Source organism: Nicotiana attenuata, unplaced genomic scaffold (assembly GCF_001879085.1).
Source record: "Nicotiana attenuata strain UT unplaced genomic scaffold, NIATTr2, whole genome shotgun sequence".
NCBI lineage: Eukaryota > Viridiplantae > Streptophyta > Magnoliopsida > Solanales > Solanaceae > Nicotiana > Nicotiana attenuata.
Window position 1 is genome coordinate 40732 of NW_017674901.1, and position 22834 is coordinate 63565.

At 35.4% G+C, this 22834-nt stretch overlaps 1 protein-coding gene across 2 annotated transcripts; it reads left to right on the plus strand.

Annotated features, from left to right (window-relative positions):
• Positions 1–333: 333 nt before the first annotated feature.
• On the plus strand, positions 334–17267 carry LOC109219423 (cleavage stimulation factor subunit 77). Of its 2 annotated transcripts, none has more exons than XM_019383885.1 (24): positions 334–533; positions 632–660; positions 751–858; positions 950–1012; positions 2470–2579; positions 3060–3160; positions 4143–4204; positions 4339–4479; positions 7344–7472; positions 7761–7807; positions 8325–8388; positions 9732–9852; positions 9960–10018; positions 10099–10167; positions 12002–12142; positions 12468–12532; positions 12876–12972; positions 13668–13727; positions 14117–14269; positions 14439–14505; positions 14589–14690; positions 15133–15279; positions 16099–16287; positions 16581–17267. In XM_019383885.1, the coding sequence occupies exons 3-24, from the start codon at positions 805–807 to the stop codon at positions 16757–16759; spliced, it is 2220 nt and encodes a 739-aa protein (XP_019239430.1). In that variant the 5' UTR covers positions 334–533; positions 632–660; positions 751–804; the 3' UTR covers positions 16760–17267. The 2 variants fall into 2 exon arrangements, with proteins under 2 accessions (XP_019239430.1, XP_019239429.1); XM_019383884.1 differs by having other exon boundaries at positions 334–507.
• The last annotated feature ends 5567 nt before the right edge of the window (positions 17268–22834 follow it).

Here is a 22834-nt window from a genome sequence, read left to right on the forward strand (position 1 = left end):
TTTTAAAGAAAATATAACACTGTATAGCCGCTCTCAAAATAATAGCAAACAAAATAAATAATAGTTTTTGTATATTTTTCTATATATACATTCAGTATGTTATATACAAAAATTATATACTTTTTCGGCTACTAAATATAATTAGTTCCTGACACGGGCTAAAAGTAAAAAAAAAAAAACCTATTTTAAAGGCGGCTAACGGTCATTTTCTCAAAAATTTTAACCCAAAATTAGCACAAATTAGTTTTGGAACTGAAAATACTTTTTTAAAAGCTGATCAAATAATATTTTTAATATTTATGTGGAAAAAAAAAATGTATGTCCAAATAGAAGCTTGATAATTTCTTACACTACTTCGGCAAACAAAAGGAAAACAGAAAAAAGCAGCAACTAAACTCGAAACCTATAGGCGCTAAAATTGGTTTGCTGCCAAATTCCCCAATTGAAACCTGTCAACGGCTAAACTCCGGCGTAGGCTCGACGAGTTTTTGTCACATCGACATTGCTGTTAAGAATCAATTTCTGCTTCTTTTGTACTAGATAATTACTCTCTTGAATTTCTATTCTTTAGTAGACCTTGAAGCATCGTTATGCCTCTATGAATTAATGTTATTTTTTGTTTTATTTGCAGATTCTAGGGTTGTGTCAAGATTGAACTGGGTAATTATCAAATTTACCAAAGGCTGAATTTTTATTGTAATGCCAATATGAACGGTGTTCTTTAGATATGAAAATTTGTTTTATTTGCAGATTTTTACCAAAGGTTGGATTTTTATTGGAGGATGAAACAGTAGGTGAAAATCTATGACGGAAAAGTATAATGTTGAAGCTGCAGAAATTCTTGCTAACGAGGCACTGGTAACTGTTTAATCAACATAATTAATTAGGTTTAGGGGAGGGATTAATTGTATGCATTCTTATTACAATTTGGTGTGTTCTTTGTATATAGCGCTTGCAAATTTCAGAAGCAGTGCCGATATATGAGCAACTTCTGTCCACGTTTCCCACTGCGGTGAGTCCTATATTAAGTACTGCTCGCTTGCTCGATTTATAGTTGAACAAGAAAGCTTTTGTTGCCAGTAATCCTCTCCATCTCTTAATTCTGTTTATGTTATTATCAACATTATTAGTAATCCTTTTACTTTATCAGAAAAAAATATTAATTTATCCTGGTGTGGGGTGGAGTGCAGTTGCTAGTTAGTCTGCTAATATAGAAAACAGAAGCTAATTGGTATTTGATCTCGACGCAATTACTGAATAAAAGGAAAAGAAAAAACAAAGTTAAATAACCCCGCTTCACTTGTTCGTCGTGGCTGTGCTCTTAGCTGGAAAAACGGCCACTTCACTTGTTCGAACCCATGACGCACGCCTAACCCACACATCATGCACTGGGTTCTTACTACTAGAGCTAGACCAAAGCTTACATGTTTTCAAGTGAAATCTTTTCTTCATTCTACATGAATGTTTCATTTCTCTTGCTGTAGCATATAGAAGGCTGGATTTATTGCATCCTCGTGTATCCAACCTCCACCGTTGGTGAAATGTGGGCAATTTTTTGACAAAATTCAGTGACAGAATTTGGATTAACTTAGAACCATAACAAGATATGTAGAATGTCTGTTAGGCTCCTCCTAATTGCCCAAATTTACCCTCTCAGTCTGCTAGGTCAATGACCATTGGATAACGAATGCTCAACAGGGTATACCAAATGAACATTAAGAATTACACCGGCACAGATCAAATACATTAGGAATAGGAAACATTATGGTAATTTAGAATATTCCGTTCAACGTAAAGCATGTGAGTTAAGTCACTCACCTATTTTGATTTGGGAGTGAAAAGAGTGTACTCTAGGAGCTGGATGTGCCAAACTTTATTTAGGTAGTGCAATGGTGTTAGAATGTTCGACAACTTGGACGAGGTCCAAATATTTCCTTGTTTAGTGGTTCTTCTCGTCCTCTATGTCTGCACGAGAAGGAAAATTTGTTGACCATTTTTGTGCATGTCCTTGCCGAAGGGCAACACTAATCTGTTATGTATTGTTCCAATTTATCTGATGTCCCCAAAGGGACCTCACTCTATCTCTGTCTCAGACTAATATATCTATTTCCAATAAGAGTCAAACATAATACATCTAATTTGCTCAAGCTTTAATGAAGAATCTAGACTAACTGACTTTCTCAGTTTCATTACATGTGCTTGTCAATGAACTGAGTTTTTGCTTTTTTGTAACTGCACGGCTGTTTGCACTGGCTGGTACCTTTTGATGAAATAAAACTTTACGTTACCTGATCCAACAAAAAAGAAATGCCAATCTTTAAGTTCTCAGATTTGCATATTCATGTGAAGTTGATTTCCTCCTAAGTGCTAGGAAAAGAAGATATGCAATGCGAAATGTATGATTAGAAAGAGGTTTTTTTGTGCTTGAAGACGCCATCCCTTGCTGATGTTATCTTTACTTTTATCTAGGCAAAATACTGGAAGCAATATGTTGAGGCACACATGGCGGTAAATAATGATGATGCAACAAAGCAAATATTTAGTCGCTGCCTCTTGAACTGTCTACAGATTCCTCTTTGGTATGTTTATTCCGATGATATTTTATTTTCTTGGAGTTTCTCTTTTCCATGTTTCTTCTCGATAGTGAATCTTTTTGCTCTCACATTTTGGTGTGGAATGGGGTTGGAGACCTGGGAGTTTCCATGGCTGTTCAACCCTTTGCACTTTCATGTCAATTAGTAAGGATTTAAAGTAACATGAATGATATTGATGGTGCGGGAAACTGCTTTGCTGGTTTAAAAGCCGTTCTAGTTTTTTATTGCTGAAGTTCTAAAAGTTATTCCAACTTATACTGACTGGTGGTTTTACCTTTTCTCCTTGCCAAGAAAAACATGGAATACAGTGTCAAAATGTATCCATATTTATGTGGTTTGGCTGTCTGATGCTTCACATTTTAAGCTGAAGATCCTGTTATTTATTCACCATGACAAGATCATTATTCTTTCGTTGAATTTTCTTTGTCATGCATCAGCTCAAGAGTTTTCTTGGTGATTATTCAGGCGCTGTTACATCCGCTTTATCAGGAAAGTCAATGACAAGAGGGGGAATGAGGGTCAAGAAGAGACAAGAAAGGCTTTTGATTTCATGCTTAACTATGTTGGTATGTTATCTTTAAGAAATATTCCAAGAATGAAGAGACCAAATTGATGCGTCTAATTTTGCATGCTTATCCAATCTATTATGCTATATACCGTGTACATTCTTTCCCTTTACCCTCCTCTTATTCCTTGCCAATAGTTAGACTGGTAGTATGGAAGTCTGCTTTTAGTATTGGACTTATGTTGATATATTTCATCAATTTGAATGAAACTAGGTGAACTCCAATTCGCTTAATGTTGTGGAAAGGAAGGGACATGAAAGAAAGTTGAACTGCCATTGTTTAGTTTACGAGGATAAGAAAAGTAAATAAAATGGAGTAGACTTCTCTTTCCCGTCTTTTTTTCTCCTACCAACCATGGTTACAAACTTTCTTTCACTTTCCCCTATATTTCCTCTTCATTTTTCTTTCTCTTTTCATTCTCGTTAGTCTCCAAACGGATCCATAAAAAAATAAAAGCTCTTTAGATTAAGCATTTCACTTGACAAAAAATGAAGGATGGTATTAGCAATATCGAACTTTTGACCTTAATTGCTTCTCATCAGCAAGAGAAAATCATGGCAGTTTGATATTGTTGCAATCGGAAGGAGAAGCAAAGCTACTGTCATTATGCTGTACCTCAATTAGTCTTCCCTCTACAGCTTCAAATATCTTGGACTTAATGACAACACAATTTTCGAGTTTATAACAGCATCTTTAGACGACATCATGTTGATTAAATTGATGTTTGTTTATTAACTCAGGATTGCATTGGCAATTAAAGTATGAGATGTTGCATTTTTGAGATAGGGGTTACAGATATAAAGGTGTGATTTGGTTTGGAACTCGTAATTTCTATTTTTAGTTATTTGCTACTCGTGCACTTCATATTTCCTATGGCATGATGTCTCTAGAAGCTTTACTTGCTAACACATGCATTATGGCTTTGTGATATTTCTGTTGTTTTTTGCGAAGTGCTTCATTTTCCTAACCTACGTTTTAACAGGAGCAGACATTGCATCTGGTCCAGTGTGGATGGAGTACATTGCATTTTTAAGGTCTTCGCCTGTATGGGACACACTTTCTCAATAAATAATACTTTGTACATATATGTATTACGTACAGACACACAAGCACAATTTATAAAAGTTGTTTTGTTAGTTATGTAGCCTTAAGGTTAAAGCTGTATGATGATGATGTAGGCTCAAACCACGCAAGAAGAATCACAACGAATGACCTCTGTGAGGAAAGCATACCAAAGAGCTATTGTCACCCCAACCCATCACGTGGAACAGCTTTGGAGGGACTATGAGAATTTTGAAAATTCAATTAGTCGAGCCTTGGTAGGCCTCTCCTCTCTACACAAGTTCTCAGACTACTGTTAGTTGATTTTATATTGTTGGCCAGCAATGTAATGGGTCTCACTTTCAAAGGAAAACTGTTATAATTACTTTTCGAAGGAAAAAACACTAATATTCACTTGATAAAAAAAAGGAACATCCTCGTATTTTCAGTTACAATAATAATGTGTTTGTGAAAATTGTGTGTAAACTCTAGTGAAAAATTTATTGGACTTTTGTGAATGAGTATTACTTTTTTGTGTATGCTATTTTAGGTGTGTTATTGGTTGATACCAAAAAAAAAAAAGTAAAGAAAAAGAAAAAACCTAAAAAGAAAGAAGAACAAGAAAGCAGACCTGGAGACCATACATGCATGTGTGTTTTCAGACTATTTGGAAGGAGAGGACCCAGAGATGTTTCAAGGAGGGCATCATCAATACATGCCCTAAAGCATAGATATTTATGTAATTTAGCATTTTGATGTAACTTGTCTGATGCGTATGATGTCGAAAAAATGTTAAGAGTACATTAATGCTTACAGAACCATTGACGTTGTAATCATTGAAATAGCTGTTTCATAATACCTAGCACTATCTTAATATCCTTTGCTTCTGATAAAAGAAAATAACGAGAAACCAGTTAGAATATATTCCGTAAGTGTTGCTGATTGATTTTCTATTTGTCAAAATTAGATGGACTTGCCTTCAAACTCATGGGCTGATTAGAATTTTCTCTCAGTGCACTTTATGATCAGCTTACTAGGCTATGTACCTTTTTCTTTATTTTAGTAAAAACCCAAACCCCTCAAACCTGTCTCGCCAGGGGCAGCAATATTTTCCCACTTCTGTCCTGGTTGACTGGAACTCCCAATCATTTGATTGGAAGTTTAGTGCTCTTATCCCTATAACAGCTTAACTTGTCTTTCTAGGCGATTTACCTACTCTCTATGTGTGTTAGCATAAGATCCTAAATGGTTATTATTACACAATTGTTGCTCTGTATACTCAACTTTTTTTTGAATTCTTATATTTATTGACTTGAAATATTTGGTTTTTACTTAAATACCGGAAGTAATTAATAAAGTAGCCAATCAAATACTTAACATAACATGTTTTGAGGTGAATGAAGTGGGAGGGGAATCGTGAGCTCTCAAGTTCTAATCCCAATGGTCAGCAGAGACCAAAAATACTAGGTAATTTTTTTCCATCTGCCTAAGCCTTAGTGGCCGGAGACCTGGTACCTATGCTAATGGAAGCCACTGGTACCTGATGAAATAGTGGAGGTGCACATAAGTTGGTCCAGGCACCACCGTCATAAACATAAAAAAAAGCAAAAAAGACAACATAGTTTGAGGTTCTCAAAGGCTAAAGAGGTTGATGCTTGACTTGATGTGCTGAAGGCCTTGATTCGCACATGGATTGTACTTTCTCTTGCTTTGTCATGCATTCTCCAACATTATTGTCTAAATTAGCTAGAAGAATAGCAGATGATCTTAGGAAATGACCATGTAGACTTTCTCGTAAAGCCATCTGAAGGTGATTTTTTTTCTTAGGCAAGAAGAGAAAATAGAGAAAGATCTTCATATGCAACATTTTTAGTAAATCAAGCTGCTGCAATCAACCCAAATACCATGAGAATAGGATCAAAATATATTGATTTATCAAAATAATAAAAGTCCATCATGCTGGGACTTTTCTTTTTTGATAAGATAAATAATTTTATTAACAATTATAATCCATATATCAAAAGAAGAGAACCTATACTATAATATGGTTCTCAACAAAGAAGGTCCAATCCTCTATACAAATAGGGATCTCGTGAGTCCACCAAAAAGAAATTAGAGACAAAAGGCTTCTTTGCAAGTTCACAAAATCTTGTTCCACCCCTTCAAATGCCCTCCTATTTCGCTCTTTCCAAATAACCCACGTGATAGCTAAGGGGGCAACACTCCATGCCCTTGGACTTCTCTTTATCCTCATGTGGGTCCAACTATGCACTGCCTCCTTCATGTGCCTGACATCACCCGTTGCACCCAAACAAATTAAGGACCACCCTCCACAAACGATTAGCCACTTGACAATTGCGGTAAAAGATGATCTACATCTACACCCGAGTTTTTGCACATGAAGCACCAACTAACATAGGTGATCCTCCTCTTTTTCAGATTTTTCGTTGTCAAAATCACTCCCCTTGCCGCCAACCACACAAAGAAACAGACCTTTCTCGAAGCTCTGGGGATCCAAATAGAGCAATGAGGGAAATTTCGTTCCTCTCTCACTAATAACCTCTTATAGTAAGATTTAACAGTGAATAATCCATCTCTACTCTCCCGCCATCTCCATACATCCGATATATTGTTTGGTGTGTCCAACCCGTGCAAAATCTCAACCAAACTGTGAAATTCTTCCATCTCCCAATCTTGTAGGTTCCTCCTGAATCTCAAATCTCAATGAACTACCCCTTCATGAGACCTACAGATTTGTTGGATCATCATCCCTCTCTAGCGAGATACACTATATAGTTAGGAAAAACTTCCCTCAACTCGTTCTCCCCGCACCATTATGATGGAACTTAATTTGGTTAATCTAATAAGTTATTTGGAATAATGCTTTAAATTTCTGTACTTTGTCTTTTTCCTGAACTCTTCGTAGGAGGATAGATCTACCTTTTGTTTAGGCATATTCCACTTGGTTATCTGTAGAAGTCATCTACTTGCTCATATTAACTTTCAGAAGGTGGCATTGACATTACTTTAACCTTCTTTAAATTCTTTCAAAATGTGGCAATCTTTCTGGTATAAATGTTTGGCATGTATGCTGATAGTAGTAACTGGTATTTTGAGATATTCTCTGTTGATTAAATTGCAGGCAAAAGGGCTGGTGTCTGAATACCAACCAAAATATAACAGTGCGAGGGCTGTATACAGAGAAAGGAAGAAGTACATTGATGAAATTGATTGGAATATGCTAGCGATTCCACCTTCCGGCTCTTCCAAGGCAATTCCTTAAGTATCTTTAATAAACTTTTAAGTTACACTTGAATCAGGCCAATTAGATTGCACATTTCACCACCCCATTAATTGGGCGTGTTCAACATCTTCATGCATGCGAGATAGATGTTTAATGGAAATGTGTCATACTCACCTCAACTAGTTTCATGTGGAGACTCTCATGTAATGTAAAAGTGATGACATAGAAGTTTTACAGGATAGTTCTGTGTCTCTGCAAGTTGCACTTATATTTCTGCGTGTTTGTTTACAGTAATCACTTTTCATGTGTCTGCAGGAGGAAATGCAATGGATGGCATGGAAAAGACTTCTAGCCTTTGAGAAGTAAGGGACGGTCCTGCAACATCAGTCAGTCAGCTAGATTGTAATTTTGGCCTCATGGCTAGTTAAAAGACATTAGTTTAGTCAAAATTAGTTAGTTCCTCTCTGATTGTCTTTTAGTCCCTAACATAATGCATAAGTCTGTAATTTCTTTTGCTTATTGATATTTCACTTGCTAATGTTTTAACCATGTAACTTGGAGTTATAACAGAGGCCCATATAAATTTTGTGTAGTTCTTTATTCCCGATGTTCACATCAACTGCTGAATTCACCTATTATACTTCTTTCTGTTCTGGAACTAATGTGTAATTGTTTGGCGTGAAGACCTACCTGATTTCCGAGTGTATAGATACTTCTAATATTTCTTTATTATAAAAGCAAGAGTTTATACTTTTCACACATGTTGCTGCTTTGTTACTCTCCTTTTCCTTTTTAAAAGTCAGTTCTTATCGTGGATTCTTTTCTTTTGAAAGTAAAATCGAAAATAGTCTCGTCTAATTATTCTGGTCTTCATGTCAGAGCAAACCCTCAGAGGATAGACAGTGCTTCTGCTAATAAAAGAATTGTGTTCACATATGAGCAGGTATAGGAGACATAAACATTAAAATATCATTGCCTCTTTACTTAGATTTTCATTCTTTCCTTTTCTCTGGCTGATGGCAATGTATAGTTTTATGTGTGTGGTTCCCATATGTTATATTCTTCTATGACTTATATAGTATCTTATGTTATATTCTTCTATGACTTATATAGTATCTTGAAGTACTTGCCTTTTTGATATGTGCTTTCAATAAAAAATTGAGAGACCTTTTGCTTAGCTACTGACCTTACTTTCATTTAGCAAATCTCTTCCTACTGGACGGAAGCTCAATACTTGCAACCTGAGGCCTGAGGGTTCCTGGCTGGCTAGCTGTGGATTTCTTCTTAACTTTTCTGATACACGTTTTCTATGTGGTCGTGCACACATGTTTAATATGACACAAGCACCTGACAAGAGGATCTGTAAAAACTTGTGGCTACTATTCGGTCGTACGCCCATATGTTTAGTGGTGACATAAGCACCTAACAAATGGATCTGTAAAGATTTGGAGTGGTAGTAGCACAACCTTTCAAACATTTGTTACCTATCAAAATAAATGATCTAAACATTTATTGTTAAGAGTAATGTTTTTAAAATAAACTTCTAAAGGTTCAGAGATTCTTCTTTGGATTAGTCTAAAAGTTAATGATAATGTGACTTTTTCTTATGTATCTTTACTTGCATCCTTGAATTAGATAATCGGCTCCCAAATCCATAGGGTCTATCGCCTCCATTGAGTAGAAAAGCTCTGAATGCATTTACTTTATTTTTAAATTACAAGTTTGAAATCGCCTTGATGTGCTGAAGCGAGATAAAGAATCATATTGAAGACTATCATTAGCTCTCTACCTTGATATCGGTGGAGTCTTAGTAAATTGTTGGTTCTGCATTCACACACAGTGTCATAGGAGCTGCTTTAGTTTGTTTAAGGACTACTTTGTACTTCATAACTATGTCATCACATTAGTTTTATTTAGTTCTTTCTAGAATGGTGATTAGCCTCATAAAAAACTTGTTTTTTCGGAGTCCTTTAACCGGATTAAAGACTTGTATCCGGTGCAGTGATAAGCGAATCAGAGAACTGCAAGTTTTCGATAACTCCTAAATTTGCTGTAAAAGTCAAATTATTTTGTATTGGAATGAAATGGACCTCTGAAAGCGGAATGGATACATAAGATTTTCATATAGTCAACCCCAATTAATATAACATTGAGGTATAGTTGATTGATACATATGATATTCTTGTTTTTTTTCTTATTGAGGTGGTTTTGGGGTTTGGTGGCTATTAGTCTATGTTTGATTTCTATGCTCAAACTAGATTTACTTATCTGGATGTTCTATGACAGTGCCTCATGTATTTGTATCATTATCCTGACATATGGTATGAATATGCTACATGGCATGCGAAAGCTGGTTCAATAGACTCTGCTATCAAGGTTTTCCAGCGAGCTCTAAAAGCTCTTCCTGGTATTTTCCTTTTTTCTTTTCATGCTTGATGACAAGATGATACTTGTCTTTTCTTTTTGATGTTATTTTCCTCTGATTTTAGATAATTTTTTGCCTCTTATGCTTAGACTCCGAAATGCTCAGATATGCTTATGCTGAACTTGAGGAATCACGTGGAGCCCTTCAGGTAATTATGCATCCATTTACTTTCCCTCAATATACAGTTTTTCGTATTTCAATTTTCCTATGCTGCACGGTCTGGTGCAGGCTGCTAAAAAAGTATATGAAAATCTTCTGGGGGATGGATCCAATGCCTCAGCACTGTCACATATCCAGGTAAGACCATGAATCTCATATGAGAATCATATGCATATTTACTTCTTTCTCTTTGAGATGAAAATTTACTATCTTTGGTTCCCATAAAGATGAAATGCAATCATATTCATTGTAAACATGATTGAGAAAGTAAGTCCTTAAAGTTGAGTTCTTTTCTTATGCTTATAACACCTAAAACGTGGGAAGTAATGATTATCACGTAATGTTTAGATGCTCTTGTTCCCGAGGCCCGGGGGGGGGGTGGGGGGGAGAGAGAGAGCGAATCTGCACCATAGAGATCAATCGAAATTCAGTGTTCAGTATTGTTCTAATGTGCTATGACACCATACTATTCTGCATCTGGATAATTCGCTGGTCTCTGCTATCATTATCATCAATGATCGTAATCGTGGTGCTCTTCTAGTTGTCCGTCTTCGTGCTAGCCATTTACTTCTAGTAGAGAAATTAAAAAGTTAATAGACTAGAACACGTATAAATTCTCACCGAACAATCATTTTGCAGAGTAGAATTCTCCAATGTATACAGTATATACTCTTAGATGAGCTACGAAACTTATCAAGCTTAATAAACTGAGAAATTAAAGGAACATTAAAAGTCATTCCATTTTGGTTGAACTAAACGGAATAGAAGGACAATATTTCTCTTCAGAGCCATTCCAAAAAGGCTGGGTAAACCAAAGCATCTTCTCCCTTGTTCCTTCGGAGAAACAGAAGGCAAGATGGAGCTCAGAACATGGAATGTATGGTTTAGCTAAAACAATAGTACAAGAGAGTTGCACTTGGAGAGTACAACTGTAATAGGCCACGGCTAGTGGTTGAGCTCGAAAGGGGGTTCGTGCTGTAACTTGCCTTAGGTAAATCACACATAGGAATGGGAGGGGAAGTTAGGGGCCATATGAGGATGAGTCAGGATTCAATTGTTGAGACACTTTTGGGTCCAAAGGACAAAATCATGAGGTGCAAAAACCTTGAGGTGGCCCAAAGGGGTCAGGCCAAAGCGGACGATACCTTGGAAGTTGGGCTTGGGCCGTGAATGATGGTATTAGAGCCGGTACCTCCCCTAGTACGATGGTGGAGTGAACCTCTGAGAGGACGTTGAGTCCCTAAGAGGGGTGAGTGTAACAGCTCGACGATCGCTAGCGGTTGAACTCGAAAGGGGGTTCGCAGCGAATTTGCCATGGCAAATTCTACATCGGAACGGAAGAGGAAAGTTAGGAACCATATGAGTGCGAGTCTAGATACAACTATTGAACTGCCTTTGGGGTTAAAGCCCAAGGGGACAAATCGTGGTGCTCAAAATCCTTGAGGCGGTCCAGAGATTTTGGGCCTAAGGGAACAATACCTTGGCAGTTAGCCCCGGACGTGACAACAACTTTGTGATGGATCAATAGTATGTTTACCTTATGTGTGCATTATGTTCATGGGACGTGGGAAATAGCAAAGCAATTCGCCTTGTAGCTTCTATGATAATTAGATAGGACGATTTTCTGTTTGATCACTCAAATGTTCTTGACTAAGATAGTAGTTTTTTAGATTATGAGCAATTTTTTTGACGAGTAAATTTTATAATATTTCAGAAGAAATTATTTTGTTTGGAAATAAGTTCAAAAGTCAAGTGCAAGAAATTCTTTTTGGACTATTTTGAAATTACATTGAAGAAATTAGGTCATATTTAAGAAAAAGTTGTTAAAAAATCCTTACACAAAATAGTTTTGAATTAATTAACCTACACCCCAATTAGTAGCTAACATGTCAGTAGACAGTGTATTAATTTGCAACTCTCTTATGGACTAGCAGTGAATTTCATTTAATTGTTCTATTCCTTGATACTGCAGTTTATAAGGTTTTTAAGAAGAAGTGAAGGAGTTGAAGCAGCTCGCAAATACTTTCTTGATGCACGGAAATCTCCAAATTGCACTTACCATGTCTATGTAGCTCACGCGATGATGGCTTTTTGTCTTGACAAGGATGCAAAGGTGATTAGGACTATCTTAATTTCAAATGTTCCAAGCATGGGATAGGTGCATGGAACTTGATAGGGAATTCTGTATCTCAGAGAATATGTCTGGAATTCTAAAGCCGACGCCCACAAATTCGTGTATAATAATTTCATTATTTGTTGGATCGTACATGTTGAATTTTTTGTTATTGTAAACCAAATTATGCAATCGTAACTGTTTCATTTCAAATTTAATTGGTCTATGATTGTTGAATTTCTTTTATTTCTAGAGGTTCCTGTGTGTTTCTTTTACCTGTCTTATCCTTTGGATGATATGCATTCAGTTTTGTGCATTCATGCAGATGGCACACAATGTTTTCGAAGCAGGGTTGAAACGCTTTATGCATGAGCCTGGATACATCCTTGAGTGAGTCTCCTTTTCTTCTAATTAATAAATGCTACTGTGGAGGGGTGGTTGCATGATGTTCCGGTGAAATCAGGAAATTAGGATTTCTGTCGTAAAAGTTTTGCCATCATTTTGAGAAGAGGTAAAGGGTTAATTAGTCATAGCCCTTATTTAATAAAATGCTATCAAACATTTTTCTTAATGCGTGTGCCAAAACATTAAACGACCTTAAAATAACCGGAGGGAGTAGTTTTATAACATGCTACACAGGTATTGACGACTATTCTGCCTGGGAACAAGTAGCAAGGTTTGCTTTCTATTCTGCTCTGAGCACAAATAACCATGAGCTAATTAAATTTTGCAGGTATGCAGATTTCCTTTATCGTTTAAATGACGATAGAAACATCAGAGCATTATTTGAACGTGCATTGAGCTCACTCCCCCCAGAGGAATCTGTTGAGGTGTTTTTTCTATTATTTTCTTAATTGTCCGATTTTGCAGTTCTTGCTTGTTTTCAGAGTGTCTTTGGACGAGTAATCCCTGTTTAGAAATTGAACAATTCTTCCCTTTATGTGTGCTCATTGATGTGATTCGTTGGTTGTACTTACTTTTAAGTGGATGAGCTTGACTGCATCTCTCATATGTTTGGTGATTTCTTTCTGCTAATGATTCAAAAGATGTGGAAGGTCACATCTCTAAGTATCCTTTGTGTTTTTACTGTACATAGCTCATATATTTCATGGGGATTTCCTTGTCTTATCCACCTGATAGCATGTAACTGATGAAGCAGTGTTCAAATGTTAGTGTAGAGGTTGTACTGCTCCAAAATTAAGACGCAGATTGCTAAGTGCTTCTCAGCATCTTTGTGTGCCGGACTAATTTCTTCCCTCTATCGGTGTAATATAACCAGTTAAGAATTCCAATAAAATAAGCTAGGTGTCATTATGCTGACGTGAGACTGTTAGCCCTGGTTCTTAGGTTTGTTGGAGTCTTTTTGATCATGTGGTGTCAGGACTCCTAAAGTTGGAAAGTTGAAAATTCTAATTTAAGTATCTTGTACACTACCACTCTTCTCTGTTTTCAAAATCTAACATTCTTGTGACCGCTCTTGCTTAAATGACATCGTACTGAAATAATATACCTACTCTTTATGTAGGTTTGGAAAAAATTCTCTCAATTTGAGCAAACGTATGGAGATCTTGCCAGCATGTTGAAGGTAAATTTATGTAACATCTAGAAAATTTGATGTTGCTATACATTCTCTTAGTTTTTCTTTTGAACTTTGTGGACTATTTTCAAGTGCAAATACAAATTAAACTAGTTTGTTTTGAACTATTGATATGTTCATGTAGCATATCCTCTAGATCGTATTCCTTTTTGCATTTAACAAGTGTTGGTATCCACCAACATAAGAACTCTAACTACTTGTTTACTTTCTTTGTCCATTAAAGTAATATGCAAATGAAATGAACTTAGAATCAGTTTCAGTCAATCTGTTCAACTAAACACCAACAGGGAAGTTATATTCAGAATATCCCTCTTTGGAGGGCATATCATTACATACATTTATTACATCTGCATTCACCCTATTGTTTGTATTGGCAGGTTGAGCAGAGAAGGAAAGAAGCTCTTTCCAGAACAGGTGATGATGGAACATCAGAGTTAGAGAGTTCATTGCAAGATGTTGTATCACGCTACAGTTTCATGGATCTGTGGCCTTGCTCTTCAAATGACTTGGATCATCTAGCACGCCAAGAGGTTGTCAGCATATGTTTTTTGTGCGTGTGTGTGTGTCACAGTTGTACTTTCCAGATTTTGATCTAGCAAGCAGAAGAGTCTGATATTCAGTTATTGGGCACTATTATCATTTTTCAAACGTTATCTTAACTTGCACTTTTGCCTATTTGCAATTTTACCCTCCTTTCAGTGGCTCGCGAGGAACATCAACAAAAAAACTGACAAACCTACTCTTGGTATTGAGGCAGGTTCTGCAGGTATCATTGTTTGGTTGATTTAATACAGAATTAAACTCATGTTTTGAATTGTGACTCTCTAACTCCTGGTCTCCTCATCTTAGATAAGACTTCTTCTGGTGTTTTGTCCAACACAAATCCCCCTGCCAAGGTTGTGTATCCAGATACTTCAAAAATGACAATTTATGACCCAAGGCAAATGTCAGGTATGCCTTTGGAGCTTCTTGTTCTATTGTTCGGTTCTTTGCTTAACAAGCTCCCAAACAGATATACTGTTTTTTCAAGTCCTGTGAACAATTGTTTGACTCTGAAGTTTAAGGTGTGATTAACAAACTTAGGAATAAATGGTGCAATATGTTCTGACTTCTTATTCAATAAATTATGCTTCTTAATGTCATCAACAGAGTCTCTTTTTCTACTAAAAGGATAATTTCTAACCTTTTCGAAGACTTTTATTTAAAAGAGTTGCACATGATTGAGATTTCCATCACACCTTCAGGTCACAGTTGCCTAAACTATATCCAGATCTGAATAGTAGAGTATAGCGAATAACCTTTTCTCAAGTTTCATTGAGAACCATTTGAAATTTTATTATAAACTAGAAGAGTTGCATCTCTTTATGTTTGTTGGATGATGCTGGTTTTCCAGGTCCTGCTGCTCTTGCGGTTCCATCTGCTTCAGGCACCTTACCTTATTCTGGTAGCAGTGGTGGACCACCAAATGCTCTTAATGATATTCTGAAATCGTTGCCCCCTGCATTTGCAGCGTTCATGGCAAATTTGCCAGCTGTTGAAGGTATAGTTCCAAGTTTTCCTCTTCCTTTCTATCAAATCTAACAGTCACTTAACCTTTGAAATCTTAATCAAGTGCTTTATAAAGGTTATTAAAATCGCTTTTAGTCTGTTGTTAGCTTTCTTTTTTATTAAATTACTACTTTACACTTGCATGCCAATAGTGGTCTACCAATTGAAGAAGGCGCAACACCTTTCACAGAAAGATTCTGGAGCTTCCTTTTTTTTTTTTTTAAATGTTGGAATTGCCATGTGTGATTTTAGTTCAATTCTTTTCTTTCATTCTACTTCCTATATATGATGTCTGCTTCTACGTTTGTGGGATCCAATAGGTCGTCAATAGAATCTGCTGCAGGTGGGCATAGATCTGGAGAGAAGATTTTTTATTTGAATGTTTTAAGTATTTTAATCTCAACTTTAAATGAAAATCAGCAGTCAAATGAAACAGCAACATACATAGCACGTGCAGATGATTGGACTGGAGCTAAATTAGTAGTTGTCTAATAAGGAGATTATACCTAAAACTATTGAAGAACAGTAAAAGGTGAAAAAGAACTAATTTGTTTATTAAACATCATTTAATTGTACCTAGGCTTTTCGTAGATGCATGAAAAAAACAGGGGAATCGGTAACTTGAGTACATGCTGTTAAAAGTGCTTTTTACAGAATTTCCCACATTGCAAATTATCCCAAAATGCTATCTAAATATCAAACTTTCACAAACAGCAATTATCTCTCCTGGAGGATAAGGCAGCTAATTCCTTCCTCTATCGGAAAGTATGTGTTGCTCTTTAATAACTTGAGTTTTCCCTGGAACTGCTAGGTCCTACTCCTGATGCTGATTTTGTGATATCCGTATGTTTGCAAAGCAACATTCCTTTAGCAACCGGAAAATCAGGAACCGCCTCTTTTCCGTTGCAGTCAGGCCCTGCTCCATCTACGAGTGACATCTCTGATTCAAGCAAATTCAGGTCGAGAGACAGACAGACTGGAAAGAGGAAAGACATGGATAGTATGTAAACCTTTTCCTATGATATGATTTATGTTCTTGCTCATGCAATGCCTGGGAATGCGTCTTCACAGCCTCACTGTTGCACCAAATCATTGTCTGTTTCCATTTTTCGCTCTTCGCATGTAGGCCTGTTTAATTCCTATTATTCGCTTCATGTAATCCACGAATACTTATTCCCTACTGTTGTTTTGGAAGTTTGCATTATGTGGCCATGCCCATATATGCCTTCGCATCATGATGCTAAATATAATGTGCCATTTATAACATACAAAGACCTGGTTAATTTGTTGCAGGGCAAGAGGATGATGAATCGTCGACCGTACAAAGCCAGCCCCTTCCTAGAGATGTTTTCAAGATTCGCCAATTACAAAAAAACCGTGTTGCTAGTTCGTCTCGAGTTACTAGTTCATACACTGGATCAGCTTCTTATGGTAGTGCTCTTTCTGGAGACCTCTCGGGCAGCACTGGTTGATACATTCCAAATTCCTGCTATTTGCTTCTGGCCATTCTCTAGTGTACTTTACTTGCAAAGATGGAGTAATATTTATCATTACATGTCAGTATCAAGAACTGTTACATGTTCAAGAAATCTATAGCAGCAAAGAACGCTCTTCGTCTCTGCGTTTCCTTTCACAACAAGAGAACCGCGTCCGCATCAGTCAGTGGTGGAAGGTTTCCGAGAAGGCGTCGGCCTCTAGCCCAACAATGGAGCTAGGTGTATACAACATGTCGATATTTCTTTCAAAAGTGAGATACCGGCTTTCATAAAAGCGATATATTATGTAAAGTAACTGACTGAGAGACATAACAGGAAATTGTTGTGGTGGTTACTTTATCTACAGTCTAGCTAGGGATGATAATCTTATTTCATAGTGTGATGGAAATATTTATTTTCGTTTATGTTGTTGCTTTCTGGAATTATGAATTTCTTCCCTTGTATGTAAAGACCTTTTTTTATTGAAGTTGGACTTTGTGAAGGCTAGTGAGAAGCATTTGATATTTGTACTAGTTAGGATCCTGTTGTAATGATTTCCACATATTGTCTCAATGTCTTTAAAAAAATGGAAATTAGGAAGATTTAATATCTCAATAAAAATTCTACTATTTAAAAGGTACTCCCTATGTTCCATTTACGTGATGCATTTTTCTTTTTAATAATTTGTCTAAAAAGTAAAAAGGTATAATATATTTCTCTATTAAAAAATAATTTTAAATTAGACTTCCCATTTTATTATTAATGAGATGGTTTATAACCACAGAAATATATGTCTTATTTTAGATAATATGTTTTAAAAATCTTTTTTTTAAGCTCAGTATTCTATCTAAGAAAAGAGATACATGGGAAAGCACTGCATATTTAAGAAATCCTCCTCTTATTCAGAGCAGCTTCAGAAGTAACTGAATTAACATAATCTGTAATTAATTCAAATACCAAAAAGAAGAGAAGAATAGATTGAAACAGAAATGACTGGGTTTCAATTCCTATTTAATTTTATGACCTATTTTAGTTAAATAGTTGATGAACTTTTCCTTTGACAAGAATTTTTCTTGCATTGTCAAATATTAAGGATTAATTACAACAACAAAAAAACGACTTCTTGTATTGATTAACATCCCGAACTAATAATGAACAATTCTTGATTACATATTATTTATTTTTTGATAAAAAGTAGTGGTCAAATCAATTTACTGCACCTTGACTAATTCGGCTACTAGGCTGGCTTTAACATTAAGAAGGAAAAAGAAAAGACAGATGGCTGTGTACAATAATAACAACATACTTAATGTGATCACATAAACGAGGTCTGCGGAAGGTGAAATTAAAAAATAGCCAGATTTATAAGTGGTAATTGAAAAATAGCCACAGTTTCAAAAGTAATAGAAAGTTACTCACTTTTTATGTAAAGATAAATTTGAACAAAAACACTGTTCAAAATCCGAAAAATATTCCAGCATAATATACTGGAGTTCGAATTTTTTACATGTGAACTTCCAGCATAATATACCGGAGTTCCAGCATAATATACCAGAGTTCCAACATAATATGCTGGAAGTTCATACACAAGTGCTCCAATCTCCGGTATATTATGCTGGAACTTTCTGTGTTGCAGCAAAATCGTGGCTATTTTTCAATGACGTTGCAAACGCTGACTATTTTTCAATACCAGTCCGAAAACTGTCTAACCCGTGCTATTTTTACGTCTGGGGAAGATAGGGTATACGCAACCTGATCCCTACCTTGGGTATTGTAGAGAGGCTATTTCCGATAAATACTCGACTCAAAAAAAGCGTTTTCAAAACAGAATTAAAAATAGAGGCTGTTTAATTAATTAAAACGAATAGGCTGAACTTGTTCAAGAATCTCACCAACATCTTATAGAAATAAGTAAATATCCTACCTTTTGATTGGTTGGACGGCAGCAAGAAATCATAAACACGCAGATCACATGTTCAAGTTTTTGCCAAATACAATCAAGTTAAGTAAAGATTAAAGAAAGGCTTAATAATTAACAAAAGAGTATGCTAATCATATTATTATTAGAAGTTGATAGAGCATATAAAAAAAATGAAGAAATCGAATTTTGTTATAAATACAATTATATTTATGGTGAATGTCTATATTTAGAGAGATTCTAGGGTTCATTGCTTAGTGGCTAAGCCACCATCTCCCTATAAATAGAGGGCTCTATTCTATTGTAATTCATCCCAAATCAATAAGAATTCTCTCCCTCTACTTTTCTCTGCAATACTCTTCTTCTTCTTTTATTATTTTATAACACGTTATCAGCACGAGACTCTAACCAATTGAGTTGAAGCTTTGGGATTGAGCATAATGATTGTCAATTATTCCACGAACTTCCTTCATGATTAAATTCTGGATTTAAGGTAAGTATTTTACCGTAATTTTCTCTTTTATTCTATACTTTGATTTTAAATACAAGCAAAAACAACAAAGTTTGATTATAACTCTAATGGAGTTTGTAAGAAATTATAACCACCTGAAGTGGTAAAATTTCTGTGCCTCGCCATGATCTAATTCATGTATGATTGTGGGCAAAGAATTGAAAACCCGTCCCATTGAATTTGCTCCATTCTCATTCCCTTAAGAGAATGTGATAGTAGTATGTGATAAGTCTGAAAGAAGACAAAATTATTACTATGAATGTATCAATGGATATGGACGTGGCAATAGACGAAATTATAATCGTCTTGTGGTAATGAGAACAATAAGGATTCTCAAAATAATCTTTCACTATGTGAAAGTAATATTTGTCATCGATTTGACATGAGATTTTGTAAAGCACATATAGATGATTATGGTCCATTCATGATGTGAATGTGACAACATCTGATTTATGAATACATATTCATTCTTCAAAGAATATGAATGTGCTAGTGGTAGTGAATATACCGCACTCACCTCTAAAAGGAGGTTTGAGATGATATAAGAAAATAATGTCATTATTATGGCATGAATGGCCATTGGTCACGTACCTATTGTACGCCAAAATATTTTGGCATTGTGATTGTTAAAAGACAACGGTAATGCAAGAAACAGATCTTGCATATAATTTTGACCATAACCATAATGGTATAACTTTCTCTTTAAAAGAGATATTCACCATATGGGTGTTGATGAATATGTGGTACTACAAAATTAATTGAGAACTCTGCAAGAGCCAATTATACTATTTTGGAGAAACACAATTAATTACCAATAAGGTATTGTGTTGTAGTAAGTCTCAAAGAAAGTTATTCAGTTTCCAAAGTATACGCGAAATCGGTTGATTATATTGAGAATATAAATAAAGGAAAGATTTAATATCTCTATTACTACAACTTGTAGCGGGATAATATGTATGTGAAAAGCTACCCGCTTTATTCTCCAGTTTGTACTACCCAAACAAAAAAAATGCCACAATAAAGAGAAGTTTATTGATATAAAAACCTATATCATAATAAACTTAGAGTTTATTGATAATTGCACACGTCATGGTGTAAATCTGAACTTTATCAATATTGATAATTTATTCAGTTGGCATAATTGGTTTAGCCATATCAATTTAAGTATGATGTGCAAAAATAATAGAGAATTCACATGGGTAAATATTAAAGAACTAGAAAGTTCTTTACGAATTCTCTTATATTACTTGTTCTCATTAATTAATAGATCAACTAAAATTGGGATTGAATCCCATGAATACTGGAAATATCAGAGGTGAATATGGGCCCATTCACCTGCCATGTATACCATATAAGATGCATCTGTGAAATGGTTGCATGTGCGATTATTATTAACCCGCAACATGGTGTTTGCGAGGTAACTTGCTTAATAACTTAATTTCGAGCATAATTTCTAGATTTTCTAATCAAGAAGTTCATCTTGATAAGTTGGTTTACATCACAGCTGGTTTAGCAAAATGATTTATTGAGTGCCTCCACTTGATAGCTAAACTATTACTTATGAGAACAAAATTTTGTATATCAGTTTGACATACGTTATATACCAAAGTATATTATTTTCTCCCCTCACAAGTGGTTCATGGTCAGGAACCAAATAATTCCATCTTATTATTATTGATGTGCGGTGTATATTTTGATTAACACCATAATGCACAAAGATGGGTTCTTAAAGTTGAGGAAACAAGTTAGTTTTTCTAACATGAGGGGGAGACATGATAAACAGTTGAGAAAAGGTTACGTGGAATGAATTATCACTTGTACATCTAGATCCTCGAATAAGATAATATGAACTTGAAGTTCATAAAGGATAATTCATGTGCAATATATTGCAAAGCATGCCGGACGCATTTGCTGACCCAAAGAAAGTAACTATATTCTCATTGCAAATGCTCCTATTAAGTCCTAGAAGGACAAAGTCTATGGTACACTTGAAGCGTATAGACAAGTCGGTTTCAAATAAACTTCTTGATAAATAAGATGAGCAAATGATCAAAATGATCATAATAAAGGAGGGCAAGTGATCTAGAAGATCATATGACATAACACTTCATAAAATCTCATGAGAGATTCAGGTACCTGAATATATGAATGAAGAGATCTCTATGTTATGTCTTTATGAAAAATAAGGAGGTTGGAACCGATATAAAATGTTTGTCGACGACATCTATAATAGTGCTAAATATATATGAGGATCTTTAGTCTGGAGAAACAATTCAAGTAGAATTTGGTTTCATATGAAAGACATGTAGTTTTGGACCTGTAGTTCAAACACTTGAAAGTATAAAGTCAATGATATGTGCAATCAGTTTTCAATATCTTATATGTCTAGTATGACATGAAAACTTGATATGCATCTAAAGTCTATTATATGACTTAACTTATATGACAATCCATAGAGGATTTAAGTTGCTTGAAGCATATACAAAATTCTTGATCTTGAAGTACCACTTTCTCAGTACAATTTGTTCACAAACGTATCTTGCTATAACTATAGGCATGATAAAACGATAGCAAGAGTTTTCACCTCTATGTGAAGATATTGAACTGACGATTCCAACAAGATCATATGAAGACAATACATCTATTAGGGATGATGATTTCAAGGTGAAACAAATTCATTCAAGTTAATATGGCTGATTTGTTTATCAAATATCTACCAAAGATCTTTTGAAGATGGTGCACAAGATTGGAATGCAAATGCTTAAGGATGTGAAGTGATGCTCTCATGAGGGGGAGTTAATACGCGTTGTATTCTTTTTCCCTTACAAGGTTTTGTCCCTCTGGGTTTTCCTTGCAAGGTTTTTAACGAGGCAACCAAAAGGCGTATTTTTAGATATGTGTACTCTTTTTCCTTCTCTAGAATTTTTTTCCCACTGGGTTTTATTTTAGTTAAGGTTTTAACGAGGCACATTATCTGTTGAATAGACATTCAAGGGGGAGTGTTATAAATACAATTATATTTATGGTGAATGTCTATATTTAGAGAGATTCTAGGGTTCATTGCTTAGTGGCTAAGCCACCATCTCCCTATAAATAGAGGGCTCTATTCTATTGTAATTCATCCCAAATCAATAAGAATTCTCTCCCTCTACTTTTCTCTGCAATACTCTTCTTCTTCTTTTATTATTTTATAACAAATTTATATTTTATATCCGCCCGCCTCTGATTAAAATGCAAACTATAAAGCCTAACGTGTACCATATTTGCTCATATATGGAGTAAAATAATGCACACATAAATTATTATTAACATAATGCAAAACTATAGAGCCTAACGTGTACCATTTTATTCCAATCATTTTCCTCTTTTAAATTGTAGACTTTTTTTTTTTGACCTTAAATTTGTGGATTGGAGATTACCTATTCCCTTAAAGAAGGGAAACACGAATGTAGCTGATGTTTACTTAAGTAATCTTTTAATTTCCTACAAGCTATTTTAATCTCTGCGTATTAATTCTTTTAGTATTATAAACAGAGCGATTCATTCCGAATGGGACCCTACATGATTAAGGAAAACAAAGAAGCTTTAGCTAAATCTGGCCTTTGGAAGATCCCGAAGGACGTGAAAAAGATCGTTTTTGTTT

Coding starts and splice junctions, on each gene's coding strand:
- LOC109219423 (XM_019383885.1), top strand. CDS start 805: ATGACGGAAAAGTATAATGTTGAAGCTGCAGAAATTCTTGCTAACGAG. Junction 4,205..4,338: donor CATTTTTAAGGTCTTCGCCT/GTATGGGACACA, acceptor ATGATGATGTAG/GCTCAAACCACGCAAGAAGA. Junction 14,691..15,132: donor TGACCCAAGGCAAATGTCAG/GTATGCCTTTGG, acceptor CTGGTTTTCCAG/GTCCTGCTGCTCTTGCGGTT.